Source organism: Barbus barbus, assembly GCF_936440315.1.
Source record: "Barbus barbus genome assembly, chromosome: 32".
Lineage (NCBI taxonomy): Eukaryota > Metazoa > Chordata > Actinopteri > Cypriniformes > Cyprinidae > Barbus > Barbus barbus.
The window spans coordinates 20,399,531-20,427,453 of NC_136760.1; the positions used below are offsets into that span (position 1 = coordinate 20,399,531).

General features: G+C 38.3%; 2 protein-coding genes across 2 annotated transcripts in view; both read left to right on the forward strand.

Annotated features, from left to right (window-relative positions):
* The first annotated feature begins 13,166 nt into the window (after positions 1–13,166).
* On the forward strand, positions 13,167–21,096 carry LOC306852395 (carboxypeptidase N catalytic chain-like). Its single transcript, XM_079389158.1, has 9 exons — positions 13,167–13,485; positions 15,419–15,615; positions 16,298–16,453; positions 18,101–18,277; positions 18,783–18,894; positions 19,475–19,614; positions 20,035–20,134; positions 20,214–20,332; positions 20,414–21,096. Exons 1-9 carry the CDS (start codon positions 13,251–13,253, stop codon positions 20,528–20,530), a joined length of 1,353 nt encoding a protein of 450 aa, XP_079245284.1. The 5' UTR covers positions 13,167–13,250; the 3' UTR covers positions 20,531–21,096.
* Positions 21,097–24,053: 2,957 nt separating this feature from the next.
* Positions 24,054–27,923, forward strand: part of LOC306852659 (dynamin-binding protein-like) — a 52,670-nt gene continuing 48,800 nt past the window's right edge. Inside the window, exon 1 of the mRNA XM_079389662.1 lies at positions 24,054–24,406. The gene's annotated coding sequence lies outside the window, so the exon portion shown is untranslated. The remainder of the gene's footprint in view (positions 24,407–27,923) is intronic.

Here is a 27,923-nt window from a genome sequence, read left to right on the forward strand (position 1 = left end):
CCTGAGCAGTGCCACAGACTGATCGACTACATGCCACGCCGCATTGCTGCAGTAATCCAGGCCAAAGGAGCCCCAACTAAATATTGAGTGCTGTACATGCTCATACTTTTCATGTTCATACTTTTCAGTTGGCCAACATTTCTAAAAATCTTTTTTTTTTTGCATTGGTCTTAATTGATATTCTAATTTTCTGAGATACTGAATTTGGGACTTTCATTAGTTGTCAGTTATAATCATCAAAATTAAAGAAATAAACATTTGAAATATATCAGTCTGTGTGTAATGAATGAATCTAATATACAAGTTTCACCTTTTGAATGTTATTACTGAAATAAATCAACTTTTTCATGATATTCTAATTTTATGACCAGCACCTGTAAGTATGCCTCTTCTCGTCGACTAACGGTTAGTCGACTTACAGGTAAATTTCTCCACAGAAATCTATACTGAACGCTTGCAGCTTTTACTGCTACATGATGTAAATTGTTCTATTCGTAATGCTGAGTAAATCGGGTGAGTTGACTCAAACCCATCATGTTCAATAAACACAGTCATCATTGATGCTTTTGTAATTCTCATTAAACCTCCATCTTAGGTAAGGGGAATAAAAAAAAAGGAAGTGGTGGTTGAAGATCTGGTCTGCAATTGGGGCGTTTTTACAAGGCTGATGCAACGCACCATGCATAGAAAAAAAAACATTCAGTGTATAAATGTAACTCTCTTCTCTCTCTTATTTAACCTCAGACTTACAGATTATTTAATTACAATAAATTACAACAATTATATTTGGAAGCTTTTGTATCATGCATGATGTTTTATTGTTCTACCTTTTTTCCCAGATCTGGAGGTTTAATTTTTAATTATTAAAATTCATATAAAACATACCAATTATGCAAAAATATGATCATCTAAACAGTGAAATAATCATGAACCAATTTCAATATTTAAGGTGTAAAAATTACTTATACGTTTTACTTATGTTTTTGAAAAATAACAAGAGGTGTCATTCAGACGTTATTTAAACATTTGGAATATGTACCGTACAATTGTTCAAACTTTTTAATTTTTGTAAGTGACTTATGCACTCCAAGGCTGCATTTGTTTGATCAAAAATACAGTCAAAACAATATTATTGTGGAATATTATTACAATTCTAAATAACCACTTTCTATTTTATTTTAAAATCTACTTTTTTGTTTTTCTGTGATGGCAAAGCTGAATTTTCAGCATCATTACTCCAGTCTTCAGTGTCACATAATCATTCAGAAATCATTCTAATGTGCCGTTTAGATGCTTTTTCAGGATTCTTTGATTTTAAAAAAAGAAGCTTTTTTGCATATAATTATACATAATTTACTGTTATTACTATGGCAAGTATGTGTAATGTGTAACAGGTAAACTATAAAATAAAGTGTTGCCAAATCTCTTGTAACATTTATAAATGTCTATTATTCATTTATAATCTGCCCCATAATCATAATTTTTGGGGAAAGGAATGTCAATTTTGCAGTTTTGCAGAAATGTAGTTGTGTATTTCCTATGAACCTGAGTTTGTAAAATAAAGTTACCAAATCTTTTGTATCATTATAAATGTATTTGTTTTCACTTTTGAGCAATTAAATGCATTTTTGCTAAAGATATATATATATGAGTGTTTAATGTCTATAATATTAACACGATTCTAATTGTGTGTATATATATATATATATATATATTTAAAGTTTGTTATATATCTGCTTACAGATGCTGATTTTTTGCCTGCATCTATGCTGTAATGCATTACAAAATGGTAAGCCATCTCTGCATTACATTATGGTTCATTTTACATCTGATGCCTAATGTCTGAGCTGAACAAAGTGCATTGTAATAATGAACAGTACACTATATATTAAATTGAGGGTTTTATGATAGTGTGACTCTCGTACAAGTTACATTTTTGTATTTTTGCTGTTAAACTGCATTAGCAACTCTCAAATTCTGTTTTGTTTTTGTAGGAACGTGCAACAACTTTGCAGTGGCATTTATAGAGACTGCAGAAAAAGTGTCTTGCTTTAAGGTGATGGATGGACGTGGTCCAATTTGTTCAACTGGTCGTCAAACCCAGTCATGTCACATAGACCATAGAGATCGCAAGACGTGCATCAAGTGGCCGGTAGACACCGAACTCTCATGTGTGACAGAATCTAATGAGATGCTTTATACAGGTAACAAGTGTCAAAGAAATTTCAGCACTGGAAATAAAAATGTTCAATTTTTGATTTATATATCAGAATACCTGTTTCTCCTATAGAAGAAAAAAAGAAGTGTGCCCGTGACCAAGAATGTGAGTCAAAAGCTGTCGTTTGTAATTTAGTTATAATTAGTGCTGTCAAATGATTATTTGCGATTAATCACGTACAAAATAAGTGTTTTTGTTCGCATGTTTTCTGTGTATAATTATTATGTATATATAAATACACACACATACAGTATATATTTTGAAAATATTTACATGTATTTACAAGTCTATTATATTGATATCATTTATATTATAAATAAATATATTTAATATAAAACATAACATTTTTCTGTAATACGTATATTCATGCATGTGTGTGAATTTATTTATAGATAATAAATATATACAGCACATATACATATATTATGTAAACAAAAACTTTTATTTTGGATGTAATTAATCACGATTTATTGTTTGACAGCACTAGTTATAATAGGGCCTTTCGCACTGCAACTGTCACGAATCTGGTCCATGCTCTCCTGCTTTACCACCACCAGAGGTCACCCGTTCACCACATTGACTCTCACACTACACAGCACACTGGACTCCATTTCCCACTATGCATTGCACAGATCACAGCTGTCACCATTCACTCATCACACGCACCTGATGCTCATTTCACAATCACACACACTATTTAAACCATGGACTTCCTCAGCATCAGGGCCGAGTATTGTTAGCATTTATCACTCCCCAAGCGATAGCAACTTTACAGAGCCATAGCCATTGTCTTAGCCTTAGTCTTGCCTTGTTTTCCTGCCGTGTCTGACCCTGACCGTGTTTACTGGATTTACCCTTAGCCTCTGCCGTTTGGACTCTGTTCGCTCCCCGTTTGGACTTATTGCTCTCGACTCTGGATTATCTCTCTGCCTTGCCCCTTTGGATACTGTTCGCCGATCGTTGACCCACGCTTGTTCCACGGATTGCTGTGTCTTGCCCTTGCCATACCTGTTTGCCACTGTCTGACCCTGCCTGTTTCTGACCATGTTTAATAATAAAGCTTTGCATATGGATCCGCACGTCTCACGTCTCGTCAGCCCCGTAACAGAATACTCGGCCACACAAGGATCCAGCGGCTTTTCAAGAGGACATTGGCCAGGTATGGACTGTGCACGACTGTTATTAACCCTCGAGCAGGGCTCGCGACCGCTCGAGGATTATATTCAGGAGTACTTAGACCTCGCCTATTTTTCTGATCTGCCGGACTACGCACTTATTGACTTTTTTTGTGAGGGCATTAATCAGCCGCTCCGGTCAAGGTTAATCCGCGAGGGTCCCCGTTCATCTCTCAGTCAATTTATGGACTATGCTTTACTGTGTGTGGGCTCCTCTTTTACTGTGGGTGTCGCGGAGGAACGCGACACCTCACTCACTCACAAAATGGCGGCAGCAACAGCACCCCTTCACGTCGTCGCCGCCAAGCCAGAGTCTGCTCACGTCGTCGCTGTCAAGCCAGAGTCTGCTCACGTCGTCGCTGTCAAGCCAGAGTCTGCTCACGTCGTCGCTGTCAAGCCAGAGTCACACCACGTCACAGTGCTCCAGCCAGAGTCTGTCACACCCAAGGATTTAAGGTCAGTCCTTCAAGTTCCCTGTCTGATATCCAGTGTGATGGACCCACCACTGATGTCAGTGCGAGTAGCTGCCATTCCCAGGGCCTCAACCCTGTCTGTTACAGAGACTGTTCCCCTGACCTCAGTACTTCCCGTTATGGCGGTTGCCATTTTGAGTGTGTGGGCTGCACACTGTGCTCCTGAGGCCTCTCCTGTCCACGAGTCTGCTCCAGTGCCTCCAGAGGTGGCGGCTTCCGCTGCAGAACCTCCCGAAGTGGTGGCACCCGTCCCTGAACTCGCTGTCTGCCCTGTCACGGCCACGGAGGGCGTTCCTGACCTCATGGTCTGCCCTGTCACGGCCATGGAGGCCGTTCCTGACGTCACTGTCTACCCTGTCACGGCCACGGAGGCTGTTCCTGAACTCACGGTCTGCCTTGTCACGGCCACGGAGGCCGTTCCTGACCTCATGGTCTGCCCCGTCACGGCCACGGAGGCCGTTCTTGAACTCACTGTCTGCCCCGTCACGGCCATGGAGGCCGTTCCTGAACTCACGGTCTGCCCTGTCACGGCCATGGAGGCCGTTCCTGAACTCACGGTCTGCCCTGTCACGGTCATGAAGGCCGCCCCTGAACTCACTGTCTGTCCTGTCACGACCAAAGAGGCCGTCTGTGAGCTCTCGCCCTGTCCTGTCACGGCTAAAGAGGCCGTCTGTGAGCTCTCGCCCTGTCCTGTCACGGCTAAAGAGGCCGTCTGTGAGCTCTCGCCCTGTCCTGTCACGGCTAAAGAGGCCGTCTGTGAGCTCTCGCCCTGTCCTGCCACAGCCATAGAGACCGTCCATGAACTCTCGACCTGCTCGGTCACGGCTCCTGTGACCATGGGGACTCTCTCTGTGGTGTCTGTCTCTGCTCTCTCTGTGTTGTCTGTCCTTGTTCTCCCCAGATCCCAGTCTCTGTCATGGGTTCCTGCCCTGTCTGTCTCCCTGTGGTGGTCTTCTGCTCGGGTCTGGTGGTCGTCTGCTCCGCCATGGGGGTCTTCTGCCCGGGTCTGGTGGTCGTCTGCCCCACCGTGGTGGTCTTCTGCCCGGGTCTGGTGGTTATCTGCCCCGCCGTGGTGGTCTTCTGCTCGAGTCTGGTGGTCTTCTGCTCCGCCCTGGTGGGCTCTGGTCCCGTCTGCTCCGCCCTGGTGGGCTCTGGTCCCGTCTGCTCCGCCCTGGTGGGCTCCGGTCCCGTCTACTTTGCCCTGGTGGGCTCCCGTGCCGTCTGCTCCGCCCTGGTGGACCTCTGCTCTGTCGGTCCTGAACTGGCCTCTGGCTCCGCCCTGGTTTCCTGCTCTGCCGGTTCTGCCTCTGTCCCCGGTCTTCCCACTTCCTCAAGGACCTGGCCCTCCATTCCCTCCCCCTGTTCCGCCTCCGCTCCACCACCCTCCTGGACTATATAGGAGCGTCTGGAAGCCGCTCCTTGGGGGGGGGGCTATGTCACGAATCTGGTCCATGCTCTCCTGCTTTACCACCACCAGAGGTCACCCGTTCACCACATTGACTCTCACACTACACAGCACACTGGACTCCATTTCCCACTATGCATTGCACAGATCACAGCTGTCACCATTCACTCATCACACGCACCTGATGCTCATTTCACAATCACACACACTATTTAAACCATGGACTTCCTCAGCATCAGGGCCGAGTATTGTTAGCATTTATCACTCCCCAAGCGATAGCAACTTTACAGAGCCATAGCCATTGTCTTAGCCTTAGTCTTGCCTTGTTTTCCTGCCGTGTCTGACCCTGCCCGTGTTTACTGGATTTACCCTTAGCCTCTGCCGTTTGGACTCTGTTCGCTCCCCGTTTGGACTTATTGCTCTCGACTCTGGATTATCTCTCTGCCTTGCCCCTTTGGATACTGTTCGCCGATCGTTGACCCACGCTTGTTCCACGGATTGCTGTGTCTTGCCCTTGCCATACCTGTTTGCCACTGTCTGACCCTGCCTGTTTCTGACCATGTTTAATAATAAAGCTTTGCATATGGATCCGCACGTCTCACGTCTCGTCAGCCCCGTAACAGCAACACGCCAAAAAGTGGGTAGTTCCACAGCTATTTCGGGTACTATGAAAAGTTTCCTGCTGTGCGAAAGGCCCTAATGTACTTCCATCATGAAGTAGCCTAGGTTATTTATTGAATATTTACTAAATCACTTTTTTCTTTTCTTTATTTTTAAGCTATCAGTTGCAATGGAGAGTACAAATCTGGTAAGTTTATTTAATCAAATATTTTTTGTTTTGTATGTGTTTTTTTTGTTGTTATATGAAAACAAATTAATGACTGCTCCCTAAAGTCAAATGATTTTTTTTACTTTTTTTTTTTTTTTTTTTTTTTTATCCCAGACTCAGAGCCCAGAGATTCTGCATCAACCCTATCATTGAGTAAGAATGCAAAACTAAACAATTAGCTGCTACAAGTCTCCATGGTCATATATCTAAATTATTGATCCTTTTGTTTTTTGCAGGCATTCTTCTAATTACAGCTGCTACTACCTTTGTCCACTGGGTGTCACTATGGCACTACTAATAGTTTATGATAGTGCTGTATATAGTCAGTGGTGCACTTCAGTTTTTCAGCCTGGTTCTCATAAGAGCACCTGGAGATTTGGTTTGGTCCTCACACTGCACGTAGTGTGACCCATTAAATATAACTATTCAAAAATGATTAATTATAGCGATAATAATAGTATTGCACTTTATTTGTTAAAACTGCAGTCCGTAACTTTTCGGTTAAAAATAATCCGAAATCAATATTATAGAAAGTACATAACCAGCCATTGCTCAAAACTATCGCCCGATTCACAACGGTTAGCTTTTAATATATATATATTTTTAATTTATTAATATTATGCAAGTAACATTTTTAGTTTGAAAACATACTTTAAGGTACAAAGATATTTGGATTTCAACAGTGTGTAAGAACAAGCAACCTATTGCGAGGGATTGAAAGTATCAAACATAAGATATATAAACCAAGATAAAATAAATTAAGATAAAGAACAATAACAAATATATAAAATCTAAATAATGAAATACATAGATAATAATAGCAAAAATAAAAAAACAATACAAACAATTTGTTTACTTTTCGTTTTGACTGAAGTAGGGAGTAAGAAACCTCATCTAAACAATGTATCTCTGTTCACAGACGAATCAATAATCTTATTTAAAATTTGGTGTTTTAACTGCTTTTTTGTTTCTTTTTAAATTACACAGTGAATCAGCAAAACTTTTTAATTCAGAGCAAAATACTATAAAATTTGGTTTGGAGGTTAGCTTTTAATAATGTTTTCTAATTTGAGTGGTGCACGTAGGTTTTCGCGGGAAATTCGAGCATGGCATTGCGTCATTACGTCACGTGTGTAAACATAAAGAAGTTGTCCCGGCTAGTAAACTATCGCAAGTGAGGATCCTGCAGGTGACGGAACATTTATCGCACAGCAGCTAGAATAATTACATTTATCTTTTTTTTTTTTTTTTTTTTGTCGGATTGTAATCCAGAAAGGATTGTGTTTATGAAACACATGTGAATTAAATTATATTCCAGTGTTAAATGTGTTTCTGATTAAACGTGGGATTACACAAGTTTTTGTATTTTAAATAGAACCAGTTTGAAGAAAGATTAATTAGCTTTTTGGATTAAAAGAATTTCTTAATATGAAATTTGAATGGTATAACAATTAGATATTAGACTGTACATAAATCAGTGGTATAAATCGAAATCTACACGATAATCCTATACTCATAGTAACGCAATGCTGATGTTGTTAACATTAATAATTTGAGAACAAAGTATAACAATGATAATACTTTGCACAGTTAGATGTGATATGACCAAACTGATCTTTAGATTTAATCACCATTGGTAGCGCGATTTATTGTAATGCTTTTTTCCTCAGTTGAGCAGAACAAGCGTGGCAGACTTGTTACTTACTTGTACAGATGGCAATATGCGGTGAAAATTCTGATTTGGGTCATATATTCCAAGACATAGGCTAGAATCTGTGATTGTGAAGTACAGTAAATATCCACATCTGTGCAGTGACTGACTGATTCATCCGCGCTGAAGCCGCGCCGGATCACAGCCCCGCGCACAAAAGATAATTCCGCAAGAAACTGCAATTCCAGGTTTTCAAACATAGATGGCGACAAAGAGGTAAAAGTTACGGACTGCAGCTTTAAGTGAGTGAAGTGAAGTGACATTCAGCCAAGTATGGTGACCCATACTCGGAATTCGTGCTCTGCATTTAACCCATCCAACGTGCACACACACAGCAGTGAACACACACACACCGTGAACACACACCCGGAGCAGTGGACAGCCATTTATGCTGCGGCGCCCGGGGAGCAGTTGGGGGTTCGGTGCCTTGCTCAAGGGCACCTCAGTCGTGGTATTGAGGGTGGAGAGAGCGCTGTACATTCACTCCCCCCACCTACAATCCCTGCCGGCCCGAGACTCGAACCCGCAACCTTTAGATCACAAGGCCGACTCTCTAACCATTAGGCCACGACTTCCCCGACTTTAAATAAAATAATAAAGTGTGATAATACTATTATATTTTAAAATAAAAAGTGAGTATTAAATAAAAAATACAATTATTTTATACTAAACAATCAAATAAAAAATGTGAATATTTACTTTTTTAAATATGAATTTATCATTTTCAAATTTAACTTAAACTTAAATGACTTAGCGCTGCGCTGCTGGTTGAAGCAAGTCAATGAATGAAGTCACAGTTTTGCATTGTGCTTTGAAAATGGCTGCAGATACCCAAGAATAGATTGATTTCATTTCGAATAGAAATCTTATAAATGTACAGTATTAAAACAATTTTATTTAGTAGGCTCTCAAAGAGCTTGATCGACCAATCAGAACGCAGAGATTATGTGCTGCAGCTGCTATCCGCCATGTTGCCCGTGAGCGAGATGCTAACGGTCTAATCCGATTCAATGATCTATGCTAAGCTAAGCTAAAAGTGCTAGACCCAGAGATCGGCTGAATGGATCCAAAAACGCTAAACCTCAACTGTTTAACTCTTGGGGAGTTGTAAAATGAGCTCATTTCCAAAAAAAAAGTAGAGTGTTCCTTTAAAGTTGAAAAATGGTGTGTTCCGCAGTTGAAATAAAACACTTTCTGATGTTTATTCATGTTCATTTGGTGCTTAAGTTCATATGAAAAGACGTGTGTAAACATAAAGAAGTTGTCCCGGCTAGTAAACTATCGCAAGTGAGGATCCTGCAGGTGACGGAACATTTATCGCACAGCAGCTAGAATAATTACATTTATCTTTTTTTTTTTTTTTTTTTTGTCGGATTGTAATCCAGAAAGGATTGTGTTTATGAAACACATGTGAATTAAATTATATTCCAGTGTTAAATGTGTTTCTGATTAAACGTGGGATTACACAAGTTTTTGTATTTTAAATAGAACCAGTTTGAAGAAAGATTAATTAGCTTTTTGGATTAAAAGAATTTCTTAATATGAAATTTGAATGGTATAACAATTAGATATTAGACTGTACATAAATCAGTGGTATAAATCGAAATCTACACGATAATCCTATACTCATAGTAACGCAATGCTGATGTTGTTAACATTAATAATTTGAGAACAAAGTATAACAATGATAATACTTTGCACAGTTAGATGTGATATGACCAAACTGATCTTTAGATTTAATCACCATTGGTAGCGCGATTTATTGTAATGCTTTTTTCCTCAGTTGAGCAGAACAAGCGTGGCAGACTTGTTACTTACTTGTACAGATGGCAATATGCGGTGAAAATTCTGATTTGGGTCATATATTCCAAGACATAGGCTAGAATCTGTGATTGTGAAGTACAGTAAATATCCACATCTGTGCAGTGACTGACTGATTCATCCGCGCTGAAGCCGCGCCGGATCACAGCCCCGCGCACAAAAGATAATTCCGCAAGAAACTGCAATTCCAGGTTTTCAAACATAGATGGCGACAAAGAGGTAAAAGTTACGGACTGCAGCTTTAAGTGAGTGAAGTGAAGTGACATTCAGCCAAGTATGGTGACCCATACTCGGAATTCGTGCTCTGCATTTAACCCATCCAACGTGCACACACACAGCAGTGAACACACACACACCGTGAACACACACCCGGAGCAGTGGACAGCCATTTATGCTGCGGCGCCCGGGGAGCAGTTGGGGGTTCGGTGCCTTGCTCAAGGGCACCTCAGTCGTGGTATTGAGGGTGGAGAGAGCGCTGTACATTCACTCCCCCCACCTACAATCCCTGCCGGCCCGAGACTCGAACCCGCAACCTTTAGATCACAAGGCCGACTCTCTAACCATTAGGCCACGACTTCCCCGACTTTAAATAAAATAATAAAGTGTGATAATACTATTATATTTTAAAATAAAAAGTGAGTATTAAATAAAAAATACAATTATTTTATACTAAACAATCAAATAAAAAATGTGAATATTTACTTTTTTAAATATGAATTTATCATTTTCAAATTTAACTTAAACTTAAATGACTTAGCGCTGCGCTGCTGGTTGAAGCAAGTCAATGAATGAAGTCACAGTTTTGCATTGTGCTTTGAAAATGGCTGCAGATACCCAAGAATAGATTGATTTCATTTCGAATAGAAATCTTATAAATGTACAGTATTAAAACAATTTTATTTAGTAGGCTCTCAAAGAGCTTGATCGACCAATCAGAACGCAGAGATTATGTGCTGCAGCTGCTATCCGCCATGTTGCCCGTGAGCGAGATGCTAACGGTCTAATCCGATTCAATGATCTATGCTAAGCTAAGCTAAAAGTGCTAGACCCAGAGATCGGCTGAATGGATCCAAAAACGCTAAACCTCAACTGTTTAACTCTTGGGGAGTTGTAAAATGAGCTCATTTCCAAAAAAAAAGTAGAGTGTTCCTTTAAAGTTGAAAAATGGTGTGTTCCGCAGTTGAAATAAAACACTTTCTGATGTTTATTCATGTTCATTTGGTGCTTAAGTTCATATGAAAAGACGATCGGTTCACGTGTTTGAACTGAGGCTATACAGTGACCCGTCATGGCAGATTAAAGAGCCACAAAACGGTATTTATTGTTTCAGTTTCTTTAAAAATGACTCCATTTAAAAGCTGAGGGTCCTGAGATCTTGTTTCATGTCAGAAGTAACCTGCTCTGTCTTCTCTGTCGGTGTGTTGTCAGTTTTTTTTTTTTTTTTTTTTATTCTATTATTTTGATATTTTCATTGTTATTATATTTCTCTCTATATATTTCAAGCTTTGGCAATATTGTATTTTTTACAGTCTGTCAACCATGCTGTTACGCAAATGAGCGCTCTGTTCTGTTTTAATTTTTCTGGACTCCGTTTTAATGGTTAAATAAAATTGCATTAATCAAAAAGCATGTCTAATTGATTAAAATTATGAAACTTAAACAATTTAGCATCAATTTATTAAATGTTTAACACAAATTACATGTTTAGGGTCCTATGAAATGTTTTATTTTTTCCAACCTTATGTTTTATTGTTATCAAAATCTGTGTTTTAGCATGTGTAATTATCTGAAAGCATAAAAACAGGTTTCATTTATTCTTACAATAGCCTTATGAATTTATCCCCTCAGAAATTGTGTTGTGTGTTTGCATTTTTAAGGTATAAAACAGGGTTTCTACAGATATGAACAAGTGAAATTTAAGACTTTTAAAGACCTTTTTAATACCATCTTGTGAAATGAAATATGAAATTTAAGACCTAAACCTGTAATGGAAATGCACATTATATTGCATACATATATGCAATATTTAATGTAAAAAGAAAAAAAAAAAAATAATCGCTGTCATATACAGTGAACTTTTCATATAAGCAGGCAATATTCCTCACAAAATATCAAAACTACCACATCACCAATATTTTTGGTGATGTAAACAATTATTTTGAAGCACTATTTTCATTAGTGTTCTAACAGATTTTACATACTTAAATCTGAATGTTTATTTACCTTCATAAAGGCCTATTTAATTTTTTTTTTAATGAAAATTAAAATAATAAATACACAGAACACACACACAAATTATGCAAACAAAAACGTTTATTTTGTATACCTGTTGTATATCTGTTGCACTATAGTGCTGTCAAACGATTAATCGTATACAAAATAAAAGTTTTTGTTTGCATAATATATGTGTGTGTTGTGTATGTTTATTATGTATATATAAAACACACACATACAGTATATATTTATTTATTTTTTCATATAATTTATATTATTATTAATACATTTAATATATAAACAACACATTTTTCTGAAATATATACATGCATGTGTGTATTTATATACACATAATAAATATACACAGCATACATATATGTTTTTGTTTACATAATATATGTATGTATGCTGTGTGTATATATATATATACAGACAGACAGACAGACAGACAGACAGATAGATAGATAGATAGATAGATAGATAGATAGATAGATAGATAGATAGATAGATAGATAAGAAATGTGCATTTTGATTCAGGTTGACTTTTACGCCAAATGGCTATCTGGCAAAAGTAATAGGAGTGAGTAGTGGCACAAATACATGGCCAGTTGAGTAAACATCCTGCTTGTTTGGTCGATGCGATAGGTGTTACATTTCCATCGGTGGTGCTATTGAGAATGAAGATAAATTCAGTAACAAAGCAACAACTGCCCTACTCGCATGCAGGTTGTAATGAGTGTGACTGACAGCAGCTTCTGGGGTTTATAGTAGAGGTGACTGGGGGAAAGGGCCTCAGGGGGCCAGTTCCACAACCCTCATTTGAAACCTTTGGTCCCCCATGGTCTTTTTTCCCAGAATGCCCTGTAGAAGCTCTAACCTCACGGGCTCCGAGTGTGTTTACTTTGAGTTAATGAATGAGCTAGTGTTGGAGTGAAAGTGGGTGAATAAATGCTAATCACATCCCTTTCCCCAAAATAAAGCCTCCATTTCGCCCCTTTCCTGTTTGCTTTTATTCCCCTTTAGTTAAATCACCAGTAATCATGATTTTAAAAGCTAGTCAGAGACAAACCACATGTCAGGAATGAAATGCTCAACTAGCACTTTCAGAAAAACACTAGAGGGGGAGGTTTATTGTGCAAGGAGCGTAAAGCCAAAGTTGAGGTGTCATATGTGATGTCAAACTCTCACTTCTCCAACAATGCCAATTGAGTAAACACACACAAATGGTACAAGTGAGGGAATCGAGAGAGAGAGAGAGAGAGAGAAAGGAGGGGCCGTCCTTACTTGCTCTTCTAAGCAGGAGTGAGAGGAGGTCCAGAGGGAGGAGGCAAACGGGGAGAGCTGGATTGAGAAAGAGAGTGAGGGAAAAGAAGTGGCGCTCTGTTTGCGGAGCAGTCTGGGACCATGCTGTCAGGCAGCTCTCTGATCTGGATCGGGGCGCTGCTTCTGGGGCTCGAGGCTTCGCTGACCAGGGCGTCTGACTTCCAGCACCATGGTTATGAGGAGATGGTGAGGGCTCTTTTTGCCGTCCAAAGCGAATGCCCCTACATCACTCGCATCTACAGCATCGGTCTGAGCGTAGAGGGACGACACCTATATGTCCTGGAGTTCAGTGATAATCCTGGCACCCATGAAGCATGTGAGTCTTTTCTTTACTCTTGTACCAAGGCATTAATTCCTCACCCATATAGCTCAAGCAAACTCTAGCATGTTCCTATTGAAGCTGTAGGGCTGCCAGAGCTGATTGGTGAAGTAATAATTTGGGTTTGATTGCATAATTTGGGCTGTTTTCTGAGAAGAGCACTTAACAGAATTGCTGATATAAAGCTTTGACCAGTTATTCACTGGGTTTTCTGGCCAGCCAATGTTGACCGTCTACTTGATTTATCTTGTTGCTACTCAAACACTCACATACGGTAAATTGCATCCAGGAATGGACAGTAATGGGTTTAAGGGGGTAATACGTGTCTGGAGATGTGGTAAAAGTTATATGTAACTGTTGCAGGCAGGAGCAAACATCAGTCTTATCATTGATCTAAAACGAGAACATTCCCACAGGATAGACTCTTTGACTCTTTAATAGCTCAAATGTTTCTTCTAGAAATGGAGAGGAAATGGACGCTTCTGCTTCTCAGATGATTCTATTGAGAACAAGACCTCATTAATCTTGCATGTGTCTCTTCTAGATTTCCAGAGGAGAACAATCTCTTAAACTGTTCTCAGATTGACCAAAGTTTGGAATCAAAAGTCTTCACATAAATTTAAACATTTCTCTTCAAACTCTCAAGGAGAGTATCTTTTGAGAGCTTTTTCACAAAATTTTAGGAAAATTGTCTGATACTTGAATAAAAGATATCTCAGAACTCCAATATATCTTACGAGATATGAAAAATCAACTGCTGCAGTAAAATTTTACTTTTTGTTCTTGACTGTAGACCTTTGTTCACTCAAATTCAAAACACATTCCGCTCTCAGCTACTGGAAGTAGTTAAGATCCATCAACAAAAGGAATTAATAAATCAGCTTACAAAAGCAAATGAATCTTTGCCATCAGATGTAAAGATCTGCTTCTCTTGGCAATATGAGTACAAAGGTAAAACCTCTGAGAGAATTGCAGGATATATACATGTTCCTCACGGAGTACAAAAACAGGAACCAGTACAGCAGAGTGGGCAAAGTCGTTCTGACCTGACCCTTTAGATCCCGAACAATGTTTGCACTTCATGCGTTAATGTCAAGGTCACTCGTTTAGTGACTCTTTGAGCAGAGGCACTGCACTGTTAATTTAATTATTTGATGATTAATGGGAAGACCGTGATGAGTCTGCCTGCATACAGTGGTTAATTAGATTTGCGATCTTGCCGTCACTCACTTCTACATCAAAAAAGAACAAACGAAAATCTGCTGGTACTTGTTAGAAGAGATAATTGTGAATAATGAGCTGACAACTGGCTGTGAGACAGGAATTTCGATGAGAGTGGCCTGCTGCGCTGTTAAACACTCAGAAAGCTTTTGTAGGAGGAAAATAATGAATTTGAATTCATTCATATTTGATACTAGCATTTATGGTGTCATCTTACTCAAAAGCATGCACATTGTAGAATGATCTCATTTGTTTTAAAGGGGGTAGATCACCTAAAAATTTAAATTGTCATAATTTACTCACTCTATAATCATTTTCTGTGACTAAATAAGGTCTGTTCCTCATATAAAAGTCATATATGTCTTAAAAAGACAAAAGAATGTAATGTTTAAGTTGTATGAACTACTTCTATGGTGCTCTCTGGAGACCATATCTCTATTTGCTTTCATTGTATCAAAAAAAGTACATTTCTCATGTTGCGTTCCACAAAAGGAAGTCATACAGGTTATTATAATAAAATCTCTTTAAATATTTAGTAGGCAACCCTTTAGAGCTTCATATTGCGTATTCGCTCTCAAATTATGCGGTTGTTGCTTCTGAACTGCTTCATATGCATGCATAGAACTTGTTTGCTTGCATGCTATTCAAGTATGTGACCCTATGACCGCATGACTTCCTGACTGGTGGTCACCTGACCTGTGTTTTTCAGTGGAGCCCGAGTTCAAGTACGTAGGGAACATGCATGGGAACGAGGTGCTCGGCAGGGAGCTGCTCATCTACTTAGCCCAGTTCCTGTGCGAGGAATATCGGGCAGGAAACGAGCGAATCACGCACCTCATCCATGACACACGGATCCACATCCTTCCTTCGATGAACCCGGATGGATATGAGGTTGCAGCCAGGCAGGTATACAGCCCTTAGTAGCTAATCAACATTGTAAAACAAGTGTACTAAAACGGCACATTTCTAAATGCATGACCCAACAGCTCATGGTGTGAATGCGACCATGCATATGTATACACTTATTTATCTAGTATGGCAGCTGTGGCGTGGGAGTGTTGTAAGTCTCTGGAGGCCCCCAGTTTGTTATGAAGGAATCAGCCATATCCCAGAGTGCATTGCTGACTTTCTTCTGAGACTAATTACACCAGAAAAACTCACAAAAATAACATCCAAATATAAGACAATGCACTCAAAAATACACACCACGTTTTTTTCTTGAACAAAGCATCCATACACCTACTGTACAACATTCACACATCTAGAACGCAAAATTACAGTAATACAGACTCCTTCTTGATCTTAGAGACTAATTATATGTCCAGCAGTAAAGGGTGGTTGAATGTGGCCACACACACCCAGTTATCAAGCGTCTCACTAGACCAGACATGAACTAGTAGAGAAAAACCACCTCAACATAAATTTTTTTTAACATTGTCTAGCTTGCTTACGCAATACACACAAGCACAATAAACCACTTGAGGTATAAGTTTCACAACTGACATAGTGAGAATGTTAAAAGGTGCTATACTTCCCAAAATGTTACTTAAAGGATCGGAAATGATTTGCTCTTTTCTCTGATTTACAGGGCCCAGAGTTCAACGGCTACTTAGTGGGACGTGGAAACGCAAAGGAGGTGGACCTGAACCGCAACTTCCCAGACCTGAATGCTCTTATGTATTACTACGAGAAGCACAATGGCCAAAACCACCACCTGCCACTGCCTGACAACTGGGAACTACAGGTGGGCATTAATCAGTGCCACATACACTGCTACTGCTGTCTGCTCAGAATGAGATGAGTGGGAGAGACCGGTCAAGCAATTAGTCATGGAGCTTGTGTAGCGATTTGAAAGTGTGGAAAGAGGTTTAGACAATTTAAGATACACTTTGTAAGGGTTGCGATAGCACAGAATGTTTGTATATATTAAAGGTCATGTGCTAACCATTTATCTACACTACTGGCCAAAAGTTTGGGGTCAAAAAGTATAAAACTCTCAACTTATCCAAAATATTTAATGATTAAATAAGCATGTTATGTGTATGTAATGTGTAGAACTTTGTGAAAGATTGGGAATGAATCCCAGATTCAGTTATCTGCGTGTCGTTCTGCCCATGACATTGGTGTTACTAGCATCACGTTCTACCAGTGGAGCTACAGGAACTTTCTGTGTGTGTTTTCATGGGGTGACTTCTTTTATTGCCATAACAATATACATACACTCAGATAAATCACTGTTCCAATCTGAAGTAAAAAATAGGATAAAGCCAGTATCCTGCATTGCGAAGAAAAACGTTTTGGTTTTTACAGGTAAACTTTTTTTTTACAGCTAAAATGAAGCTCTCCATTAGTCTGTCAGTAACCCACCCAGCTCTCGTTCTGCTATCAACCGCCAACAATCCCACCTTTCACAAAATAGAGAGCCTTGGCCTGTCTAAATGTTTTTTTTTTTTTAGCCTGTACTGCTGTTAGTCTTCATGAGCTCTGGATATTTTGGTTAGCCTTTCACTTGCTGAGTAATATAAAGTCAATAATCTGTGAAGATCCATGCTATCCATCACGACTTAAGAATGTTACAAAGAAAATCTTGTGGTTTAGTGGAAACAGAAACATTTGACCTTTAGTACAGATTAGTTCACAAATATGCTTGTTTGAAATATAGTACAGAATTTGATTTTATGCAATAAAATGAAAGAATTGCCAGACTTTTGGAGCCCATCAGAATAATACAAACCATTTAAACAGCTCTTTCCAGGAACAACTCTTTATTTTCCTCAGTCTAAAATGAGAACTCCAGCTTTGGAGAAGTAAGTATGCTCATTGGCAGCCAGACATCCCTCAGGACTACAACAGAAGAACTGCAGTTGGAGGAGTATGACACGTTCCAATAATTTCTCTGTGAGTCAAGAGCTGTCACTCTCACATCAAACCCCGCTCGTGACCCTCTGACCCCAGCGTGGGCTTCGCACTACACAGAGCTAAGCAGGGAGAAAAACATCTGTGTGAGTTCACAGCACGAAACCCGACTCTTCAATGACAGCTGAGGCCAAAGGGACCCTTGGATGTTTATATATACAGATCCATGCATAATAAATACAACGTCTCCTCAAAACAGAGCAAAAAGGGGATCAATACCCAGCAGCCATCTCCAAGGAGCCGGCCAGAGTGATCTTACTTAATACAACAAGGCCAGGTGGAGGTTTATTATCCCTTCACCTCTTGTGGGATACATTACCACATGTCAGATTTCTCAGATAACAGAGCTAAAGGAATATCCAGAACACTGTCGGAGTGTCATGGCACAAAAACTTAAAACAAAGCCTGAAATAATGCACACAGCATGCGTGTTTTCTAATCGGAAAGTTTTTTTCTCTATTCCTGGTTCTTGTAGGTTGAGCCGGAGACTTTAGCGGTGATAAAATGGATGCAGAATTACAACTTTATTTTGTCGGCTAACCTCCACGGTGGTGCTATAGTCGCTAACTACCCCTTTGATAGGTCTCGCGAACCCCGGATAAGAGGCAGAACATCATACTCGGCTACCCCTGATGATAAAATATTTAGAAAGGTATGTTGTTGTTTTTTTAATTTAAACGTTAAGTGTATAATTTTCTACTTTCTAAAAAGTGAAATGTCCAGAAACAATTAGCAAATGAAGGCCATTTATAAGTTTATTTTCCTGAAAAATTGTAATCACTGTGATTGTGTGGCATTATTAAAGCATTACAGAGGCAACACAGACTCAACCAATGGTGTGTTTATGGGGGGCGGGGTTATCTGTTAGCTTGACCAATGGCTGATGTGGGGAGTGTTCGTGAAGCCTGTTTTGAAATCAGACATTATTTTTGCAACTCCATTTCATTGTGCTGGTTTAAAATGTTTTATCAGCTGAAAAGTGGCCAAAATCCCAGTAATACCAGCCAAATTAGATCAATTTAGACAAACAGCCCAGCTTAGACTGATTTAAGATGTTTTTTTCCAGCAGAGTAATTCCACAGAAATAATGCACTTTTTTTCCCAATTCTCTGCTGAATATTTACAGATTTTTGTGTTTATGCATTATGTGTGTTTAGTTGGCGAAGACGTACTCCTATGCCCACAGCTGGATGCATAAGGGCTGGAACTGCGGCGATTACTTTGATGAAGGAATCACAAATGGAGCCAGCTGGTACTCACTGTCTAAGGGTGGGTTATATTTTACATACCACAGTTCTCAGTCAATTACTTCAACAAGGCATGTGGTTTTGTCTCATCTAGAAGCCTTGTAATTTAGCTGAAATTTGGGAATTACAAGCACATTTATCTTACAAGAAACTAAAGTGTTTTCTAGATTAGAGCTATTTCACTAGTAAGTGTGTTAGTCAGAAAGTAATTTCTTCTTGGGGCAAAAATTCAAATTGATTTTCATATTACAAAACTTAAATGAAATTAAACAATTTTTGCATAAAAAAATACAGCAGAAAATGGTAACGCATGAACATGTTAACAGTATTCTTGTTCATATTTTGTGTACACGTTGTGGGTTTTTTTTGTGTATGAGTGATTGTGTTTCTTGAAAATATTAATTTAGGAGCGCAATACAAATATTCCAAAATGTTTGATTTAAAAAACACTGAATACTTTAGATATGTGGAGCATCTTTCTCATTTTTTGTGGCATTTTTTGACTCCAACACTAGTTAATTTCTGACCCTGGCCAACACTGAAATATGTAATATATATTTAATGTGTGATTTAAGAAGAATTATCGCTCAATGTCTCTGAAGGGATGCAGGACTTCAACTACCTCCACACAAACTGCTTTGAGATTACTCTGGAACTCAGCTGTGATAAGTTTCCTCCAGCGAAGGCTCTCACCAGTGAGTGGCTGGCCAACAGAGAGGCTCTAGTGTCCTACATGGAGCAGGTGAGGAACTTCTTGTCTCACATTTGACTGTTTCACTGTTTTAGTCTCAGCTCTGTCTGCCTGTAATGAATCAAGTAGAAGTTCAAACTCCATCTCTGCATTCAAAACATGTAGCAAATTGAGAGAGAGCTTTGTATTCAAAAGCAAACAAGAAAAAGGAGGCCAGTATTCTAGCAAATACAGGTAAGACAGACAAATTGGTTCTCCATGGCACTAACAGGTAATGAACCTGTCCCTAGATACTTATAATGTGAAATTGATATGGTGCTTCAGGGGTCTTGTTGTGAGTTCAAGTAACACTACACTGCTCGGCAGCACATTTAAAGTAATGGATGGAATCGGTTTACCACTTTGAGTGCAGTGCCTGACGGCAACCGAAAGCTTAATTGATATATATCTGGACTGTCTCCTGTCCTCCAGGTGCACCATGGGATTAAAGGCATGGTCTATGATGAGAACAACAATCCAGTTAGCAATGCCGTGGTCTCTGTGGCAGGCATAAACCATGATATCACCAGCGGTGAGAGTTGTTCTACGTTTAAAAGCTGATTTTGTAGAAAGCTTTGATACTTCATTTAATGTATCTGATGCTGTTTCAGGAATGGATGGAGACTATTTCCGTCTGCTCTTGCCGGGTACCTACACAGTGACAGCTTCTGCACTAGGTTACCAACCTTTTACCAAAACAGTAACAGTGGGACCGGCTGAAGCTGTACAGGTGATAAACAAAATCACAAATACACTATTCATTACTGACTTTTTTCAATAATAGACTAAAATATTTTGTTCTTCTTTCCAGTTGGATTTCTATTTGAAAGTTCAACCAAAAGGGACAAACTTGAACATTAAAGCTTATCCCAACAAGAAAGGTTCATCAACGGCTAAAATGCCTCCGACCAACCTTGGCCCAAGATAAAGAGCAAGAACTACATAGACAAAACAAGTCATTGCTTTTTAAACTGAAGAACAACAAAGGGAAACATGGACTCTCACTGTGACGAACCTCACTTTACTATGTCATGTAGATTCTCTGTTGTTTGTATAAATGCATAAAAGTGTGTTTTCATTGTGAAATCCATATATTGCTCTCATGTTCTTGTGGAGCTTAAATATATATGTATGTCTTATAATGGCTTGGATTATAAAGAAACCGGGAAAAAGTAGGTAATGTACTGTAAACTAAAGATATTTCTCTTTCTATGAGAAATTAATCATAGATTAATGGAGACATTTAGATGGACTGTTACTGGAAATTATGTCTGAATATGGTAAGAGGTCGATCAGTATAAGATTCATCTCATGTGGATAATAATAATAATAAAATAAACATTTTATCATTTAAAATAAGGTTGGTCTTTTTATCTACTCTTTTGACAATTTGTTTTTTGGAATATGAATGTTTAATGTAATGAGCATGTGTGAATATTTATAAAAATGTATTTAAATTTTCATTAAGCTACTGAATACGCACTTACTCTGATTAAAAAAAAAAAAAAAAAAATCACATGCATATATATTTTCTTCATATGATCTTTAAATGTGAATATGTGATGTTTCATTAAACGAGGCATATTTTAGTTCACCATCTGCCTGCAAAGTGCCATGCACTTCCTAAACTCTTAATTTGAAGTGAATACTATTAAGCAGTTCAGGTGAAGTTCTTTGCTTAAATTAGAACAGCAATATATAAGGTTGTACAGATAGTCATCTGCTAACTTGAGTATATCCCTGTGTAAAAATCGCATAAAAGACGCTATGCTTTTTCTACAACCACGCAAAGTGCTGATTGGCAGACTCATTCATAGGCTTGGCAACTATCCTATGAATAATATGTAAGCATATATTTTTAGATAGATAGATAAATAGATAGATAGATGCATGCAGACATGCTTACATTGTACATAGACACCATAATTCAAAGACCCCATAAAAGAGTGAAGGTCTTCATTTTTGCTTCTAGTTGCCCAGATATATTAGAATTCATTATTTTTTTCCCCTAGAGCAATTTTTGCTCTCTGGAACTCATTTTCTCAATGCACTGAAATCTTGACATGTGATTATTCAAAAAACATCAAGCTGCAAGTCTACATTCCTCTCGATTATGCAAGCTCTTGTTGAGAAGCTTGCAAAGTATTTTTATATCAACTAGTATTTGTTTTCCAATTAATATACTGTATTCAATGCATATTTAAGAAATAATCTGATTATTAATAAATCCTCAACTGTAAGCATACTCATGTTTACTGAAGCCACAGGAACACTAGGGGTCAGTGCTGTAGTGGTTCGGTCAGGCCAATGCTATTACTCCACTTAAAAGTGTTGAATATACCAGAAAACATAGTAACAAAAGATGTGGAGCTAAAATTCCCTTTGATATTTCCTACTCTAATTTCCAGGTTCAACAGGAAAAACATTCAAATAAAGAAACTGTGCTCGCCAATTTTTTTTTTTTTTAAACCAGCAGCTTAAAAAACTATAATTTAGTATTTTAATACCAGAAAATGTAGGCTACTTTTCAGTATTCAGTATGATATTCCTGAATAGTGCAAGAACATTCAGTTCAAGAACATCAAGACAGACTGAATATGTACAATAACTGATTATTCCGTGTTTTTAATTCTGAAGTGAATGTTTCAACAAAATGATCCATCAAAAATACATTTGCTTTAGATGCAAATATTCATGTAAAGTAAACAGTGCTAATATTTTCCTGTGTTCTTCCTGGTTATAAACAGAAACAGAATAACAGTGCCCTCTGAATAACAGGAAAAAGGAAAATGTACTCCAGGAATGTTGCGCATGAGGATTAGAAGTCTCTGGAAAATGTGAGCAATACTTCATCTCTCATAACCAAGAATAATGATGTTTGGAGAGCTGCGCCGTCAATGAGACTGAAAATGAAGGAAATTTAGAAAAAGTGTGCCAAGAAAAAAATGATGATTCATACCACATATTAGTGGTCTGCTTCCAATGAGAAGATCAACAGTCTTTCATTTACAGTCCATGAACAAACTGTCCAAACATTTGCAAAATGAAGTGACAGGATTTCATTGTAAATGAGAGTGCTTCAGTGACACAAAGTTCATGAATACATCAACAAGAATGAATGGCAACAAAAAGCTCAAGCTCACATGGTCTTTCTCAATGAAAATGTCACAGTAGGAGAGGACAACAGACGCTTTTCATGCTTCCAGGATATGACAGATCTGGCATTTTCTCATAGATGCTGTGGGCATGTTGTGTCAGAGCAGCTTACAACACAGAGCTGAATGCGACAATGAAACCCACACAGCAGCTGTTATTATCTGCCCTCACTGTAGTCTAGAGGATACCCACTTGGCTTGAGTTTTGTAACTGAATTTAAAAGGGAATCCAAGTCAAGTGACAGTTATTGGTGATGACTGGATTGTGCACAGAATGATGCGAGTTATTTAGAGGTTAAAATCTGACGTAACCATTCTGCACTACCTTACAAACAAGGGCCTCAAGGCAGCTTCCTTTCATTGTTTCTATATATAAGAAAGCAAACATAACCTTACTTCTGGCAGTGTCTTAAAACATTATGTTCCCTTGTTGCAATAATATTGAGAATGATGAGTCTACACAAAGCAATAAAGCTGTCCTTTCCACCAACTATCATCAAATGCAAAATATCTCAGAGAGCCTTGAAACCATACTCAGACAGCATTAGCTTCTGTATCTGAACATTAGACAATATAATGCTGTTTCTTCAACTCTGGGTACTTTTACATTACAAGGACTGATTTTGTTAAAACTGGTAAAGCATTTTTCTGTTTGTTATATCATGGTCATTTGAAACGTTTTATCTCTACTTCTTACATGCCCTTTGTCGCATACTCATGTCCCCAGTAATATTAAAATACAAAAATATAAATGTGTGATATTACATAATAATTTAATATGCATAAAATAAAATATACATAAACCATTTCTATATTTTTGTGAAAATAATTTCCCCCAAACAAAAGTCATGCCACAAGCAATTCTGCCCTATTTAAGTTTTTCAAGTTTCTTTATTTTTTATTTTTTTACCAAATAAGTTCCTTAAAATGCATGGTGCATGCATGTCCACTATTAGTAGACAAATAGTTAGTTTTGTTAGTGTGAAAAGTGTGTTTTTTCTTTTTCTAAAAGTCTACATGCCATGATTGCCCAGAGATGAACAAACATTTATAATCTTTTGTTTAAACGTTTTTGCAACCTACATCATTTTTAAAATCTATAAAAATCACATCTAGGGTAAAATAATGTAACAAACCTTTTGACTTCAGGTTGCCTTTATATGGCGCGTAGTGTAATTACAGAAAAGTGGAATAAAATATCACGATATCATGATGTTTCAGATTAGCGGTACAGACTAATTCCACTGTATTATTTCCCTCATTTTAAAACGCAGACACGTAATAACTTGTGTTATTAGGAATTTCCTTCAGGCATGATGAAGGCAGCCCTGCGCTCGGGGGTGGTGTCAGCAGAGGGTGGTGTGTTGATGTTGATGTCAGCATGGAGGGATTTTCATTGGGATGACAGCTGATCCCTCCGTGGCGTAGATAACCAACTGCAACGTGTGAGCCAAGTAATGACAGGAGGGGGAAACGCCTGTTGCCTTCGTCTGATGTTTGACTTCTAAGCAACATTGAATGATACAAAGTTAATGGCAGAAGGGAAACGAGCATCCACTGGATAGGGAAAGTTCCCTTGCTGTTGGTTTTTGGTTGAGCCTTTTCAGCAAAGCAGTCTAATCGCATTGAGGGCGTTTGTGTTCACACAGGTAAGTGAAATCTTGTATTTAATCCTATATGAATCTCGTAGTCTTGTAGGGGTTTTAATGGTAGCTTCGGTTACATCCTGAACTGGAGATAAACCGCGAGTGGTTTAGTTCTAACATCGTGTCTTCTGTTTGAAACTCTTATACTGCTGTATTTTGCATATGTAGCGGTGCTGAGGGAATGCCGTGGCATATATTTGCATCGACTAACATGTACATCTACTTTATTTTTTCCTTTATAAAACACGATTATCCGCTAGTGCTGTGGATTTCGATTATGTTTAGTGATTCGAATCTTCTGAATCGATTCGTTCTGTTGCTCTTTCAACAGGTCACACTGTTACAGTCAATGAGGCTCCTTTGTGAGTCACTGATTGAATCTTCGCTAAATTGATTCGTTAAATGTCATTGATTAAAAAGCTGAGGGTGATACGCAAAACTTTTAGTTCAGTGAAGGGGGCGTATTAGTTCAGGAAGTCCATTCATTCAGTGAAATGCTTCAGTGAGCTAAATATACAAGAAAGGAAAAACTTAAACCAGTTTAAGATGTTTTGCTGGTCTAAATTGGTTTTAGATCAGGGGTGGGGAACATTGATCCTGGAGGGCCACTCTCCTGCAGAGTTTAGCTCCAACCCTGAAAACACCTGGGGAAAAAATGCCTAACTGCATCCTGTTTCACAAAACAAGTTTACCAAATAAAACCAGGTTTATTTCAGTTAGTCTGACTTATTGTCGGTTGATTTGGTTCAAAATAAGTCAGACTAACTTAAATAAGCCTGGCTTATTTGGTAAACTTGTTTTATGAAACATGCCCCTAAAGACCTTGATTAGCTGGTTCAGGTGTGTTTGGAGCTAAACTCTGCATGGACACCGGCCCTCCAGGATCAACGTTCCCCACCCCTGTTTTAGATGATGGTCTCGCAGCCTAACCAGGCTGACGGTAAACTGGTTTTATGAGTCTTAGGCCCGGTTTCACAGACAGGATTTAGACTAAGCCAGGATTAGGCCATAGTTCAATTAGGAAATTTAAGTAATTTTAATAAACATGCTTAGAAAAAAACATTACTGGGGTGTATCTTGAGACAAAACAAAGGCACTGATATATTTTAAGATCAATCAGTGCAAGTTTATTTCAGTTGAAACAGCTAAGAATTACATTTTAGTCTAGGACTAGGCTTAAGCCTCGTCTGTGAAACCGGGGGTTAATTGGTTGACAACAACCCAGTTTCCTGACCAGGTGAAATAGCTAAAATCAGACAAACTGGATCAAGCTTGGAGGCCAGCAAACCAGCTTAGACAAGGATGTGTTATTTTTTAGCAAGGTTAGGTTTGCTTGCATTTGCAGGAAAGCATGAATCATTTATTCAAATGTGGTGACTCTGTGGCAACTATGGTAAACCATAAATATCCATATCAATCAACTGAACAGTAACAGTATAGATTTTAAAGGACCACAAGCCAATTGAAACGGCATGTAGGTTTGATGATCTTGTCACCTGTCAAATAGCAACTGTTCAGTCAGTTGTCTCTCTTGCTGTGAGAGCAGTAGTGTGTCAGACTTTGGGACACCATTCATTCACCTAAATCAAACTATGTTTGCTATTCATCAGCACAAAATACACTTGTATAGGTGTTGGCCAGTGTAACGGTGCTGTATTTACCCAAAGATTAACGGAACGCTCTTATTTGTCTGTTTTGAAATCCGATTTACTCAAACATTGTTGTGTTGTTTGTCATTCAGACCTCACTGGTACAGTTGGTACCTGTGAAACCGGTTTAGGCCTTTGTCTTTAGAGCTTTCAGTAGACGATGATGTTAAAAAATATGCACTAACAAGACAAGCAGTATACAAAACGGATGTAATTAATTTATTTTGAATTATTCTAAATATTCTGCCTCAATGTAATTTTTTATTTCTCATCAATGACTCACTATGGAGTCGGACCAGCATAATCAGATACAAAAATAATGGTTCAATTATTTACTATTGTATTGAAAAATAAGTGTTGACAAACATTAATGTCAATTAATAAATTAAGACTACAGGATTGTTTCAAACTGATATTAAGCTAAATTTATTGAATTATCATTACAATACATAAACATAAAATAAAAAAAGGTCTTATATTGCTGACAAAATAACCATGTTTTTATATCACACAGAAATGAGACATTATGCTGTACCCATTTTTCTGGCATTACAAGCTATTAATTGGACCTAGAATGAAATGCAAAATATTATTATATACAAAATATATGTATATCTTTATAAGAAGTTTATATATATGATTATAAATAAATAAATAAATATATATATATATATATATATATATATATATATATATATATATATATATATATATATATATATATATATATATATATATATACATAAAATTAAAATTATAAAGTAAAATAAAATAGAGAAAGAGAGATCAGTGTATGAATAAGCTGTTTTGTGGCAGTTTCTGTTAGTGCTCCTTTGAATATATTTGAATACAGTATATTTAAAATGCTCCATAACACTTAGGTGTTGTTGTAGAAAACTACATGTAGAGACTACGTTCCTTGTTGCACGTGGAGGGTTTGAATTATTAATATTGACAGCAGTAGTATTCCCTGTCTATGCTTGTCATTCGAGCCAGGTTATGTTGATATTATAAGTAGCAGCTTGTAAACATGACAGCAGCTAATGCATTGATGCACTACAGCTGTCCTGCAAAACATCACCTGCCTCTCAAAATTGTATTTGTGATTGCCTCCATTACCAGATGTCATTTTGATTAGATTCGCTGTAGAGTGCAGGTTATGTTCATAACATGTAGAGACTTCACTCTACTCCACTATAGCCCAGAGAAAAGAAAGTTGGGAACATTCCTGGCATTCTTTTCCAGCCACAACTGACATTGGAAAAATGACGACATAAATCATCAGGGAATTGAGATATGGCATTGTCTGTATGAGAGAATATTATTGTCCACTGAGACTCCTTGACTCAACAGTAAGCTTACATTGCATCTCTCAGCTGGCGTACTGTAATTGATATGAGTTTGTTTTTATGTCATGTGCACCATTCCAATTCAGTGGATACTACTATTCGTGCAACAACTGATGGCTGCCATTTGTCTAGAACACCAGCTGTGTTCTTGGGACCTTGTGCTGCTTGTATTGCACATGAACTCCTCTCTTTGACTCCAAGAAGAATGGAACTTGTCAGATTAGGGTATAGGATAGAGGTCATGTGGAGCCAAGTCATGTGACTCTGCTAGATATGGTACATACTACTTGCAACGCCACACCAGAGGTGATACAAGTGAAGCACAGTTAAAATGAATCTGAGATGGATGTGGCATTTGGACTGCCTATGTCTATTGTGTTTTAGTCCTTGCTTTTTGGTTTTTGAGAAGTTGTGGCCCGTGGTGGATGATTTTCTTTTGTGTTTGTAAGAGCCAGATAGTAGTTTATATCACTGTTCTATAGCCAGCTTCACATGGATCTAAATGAAACCTCTCTCAGTGAG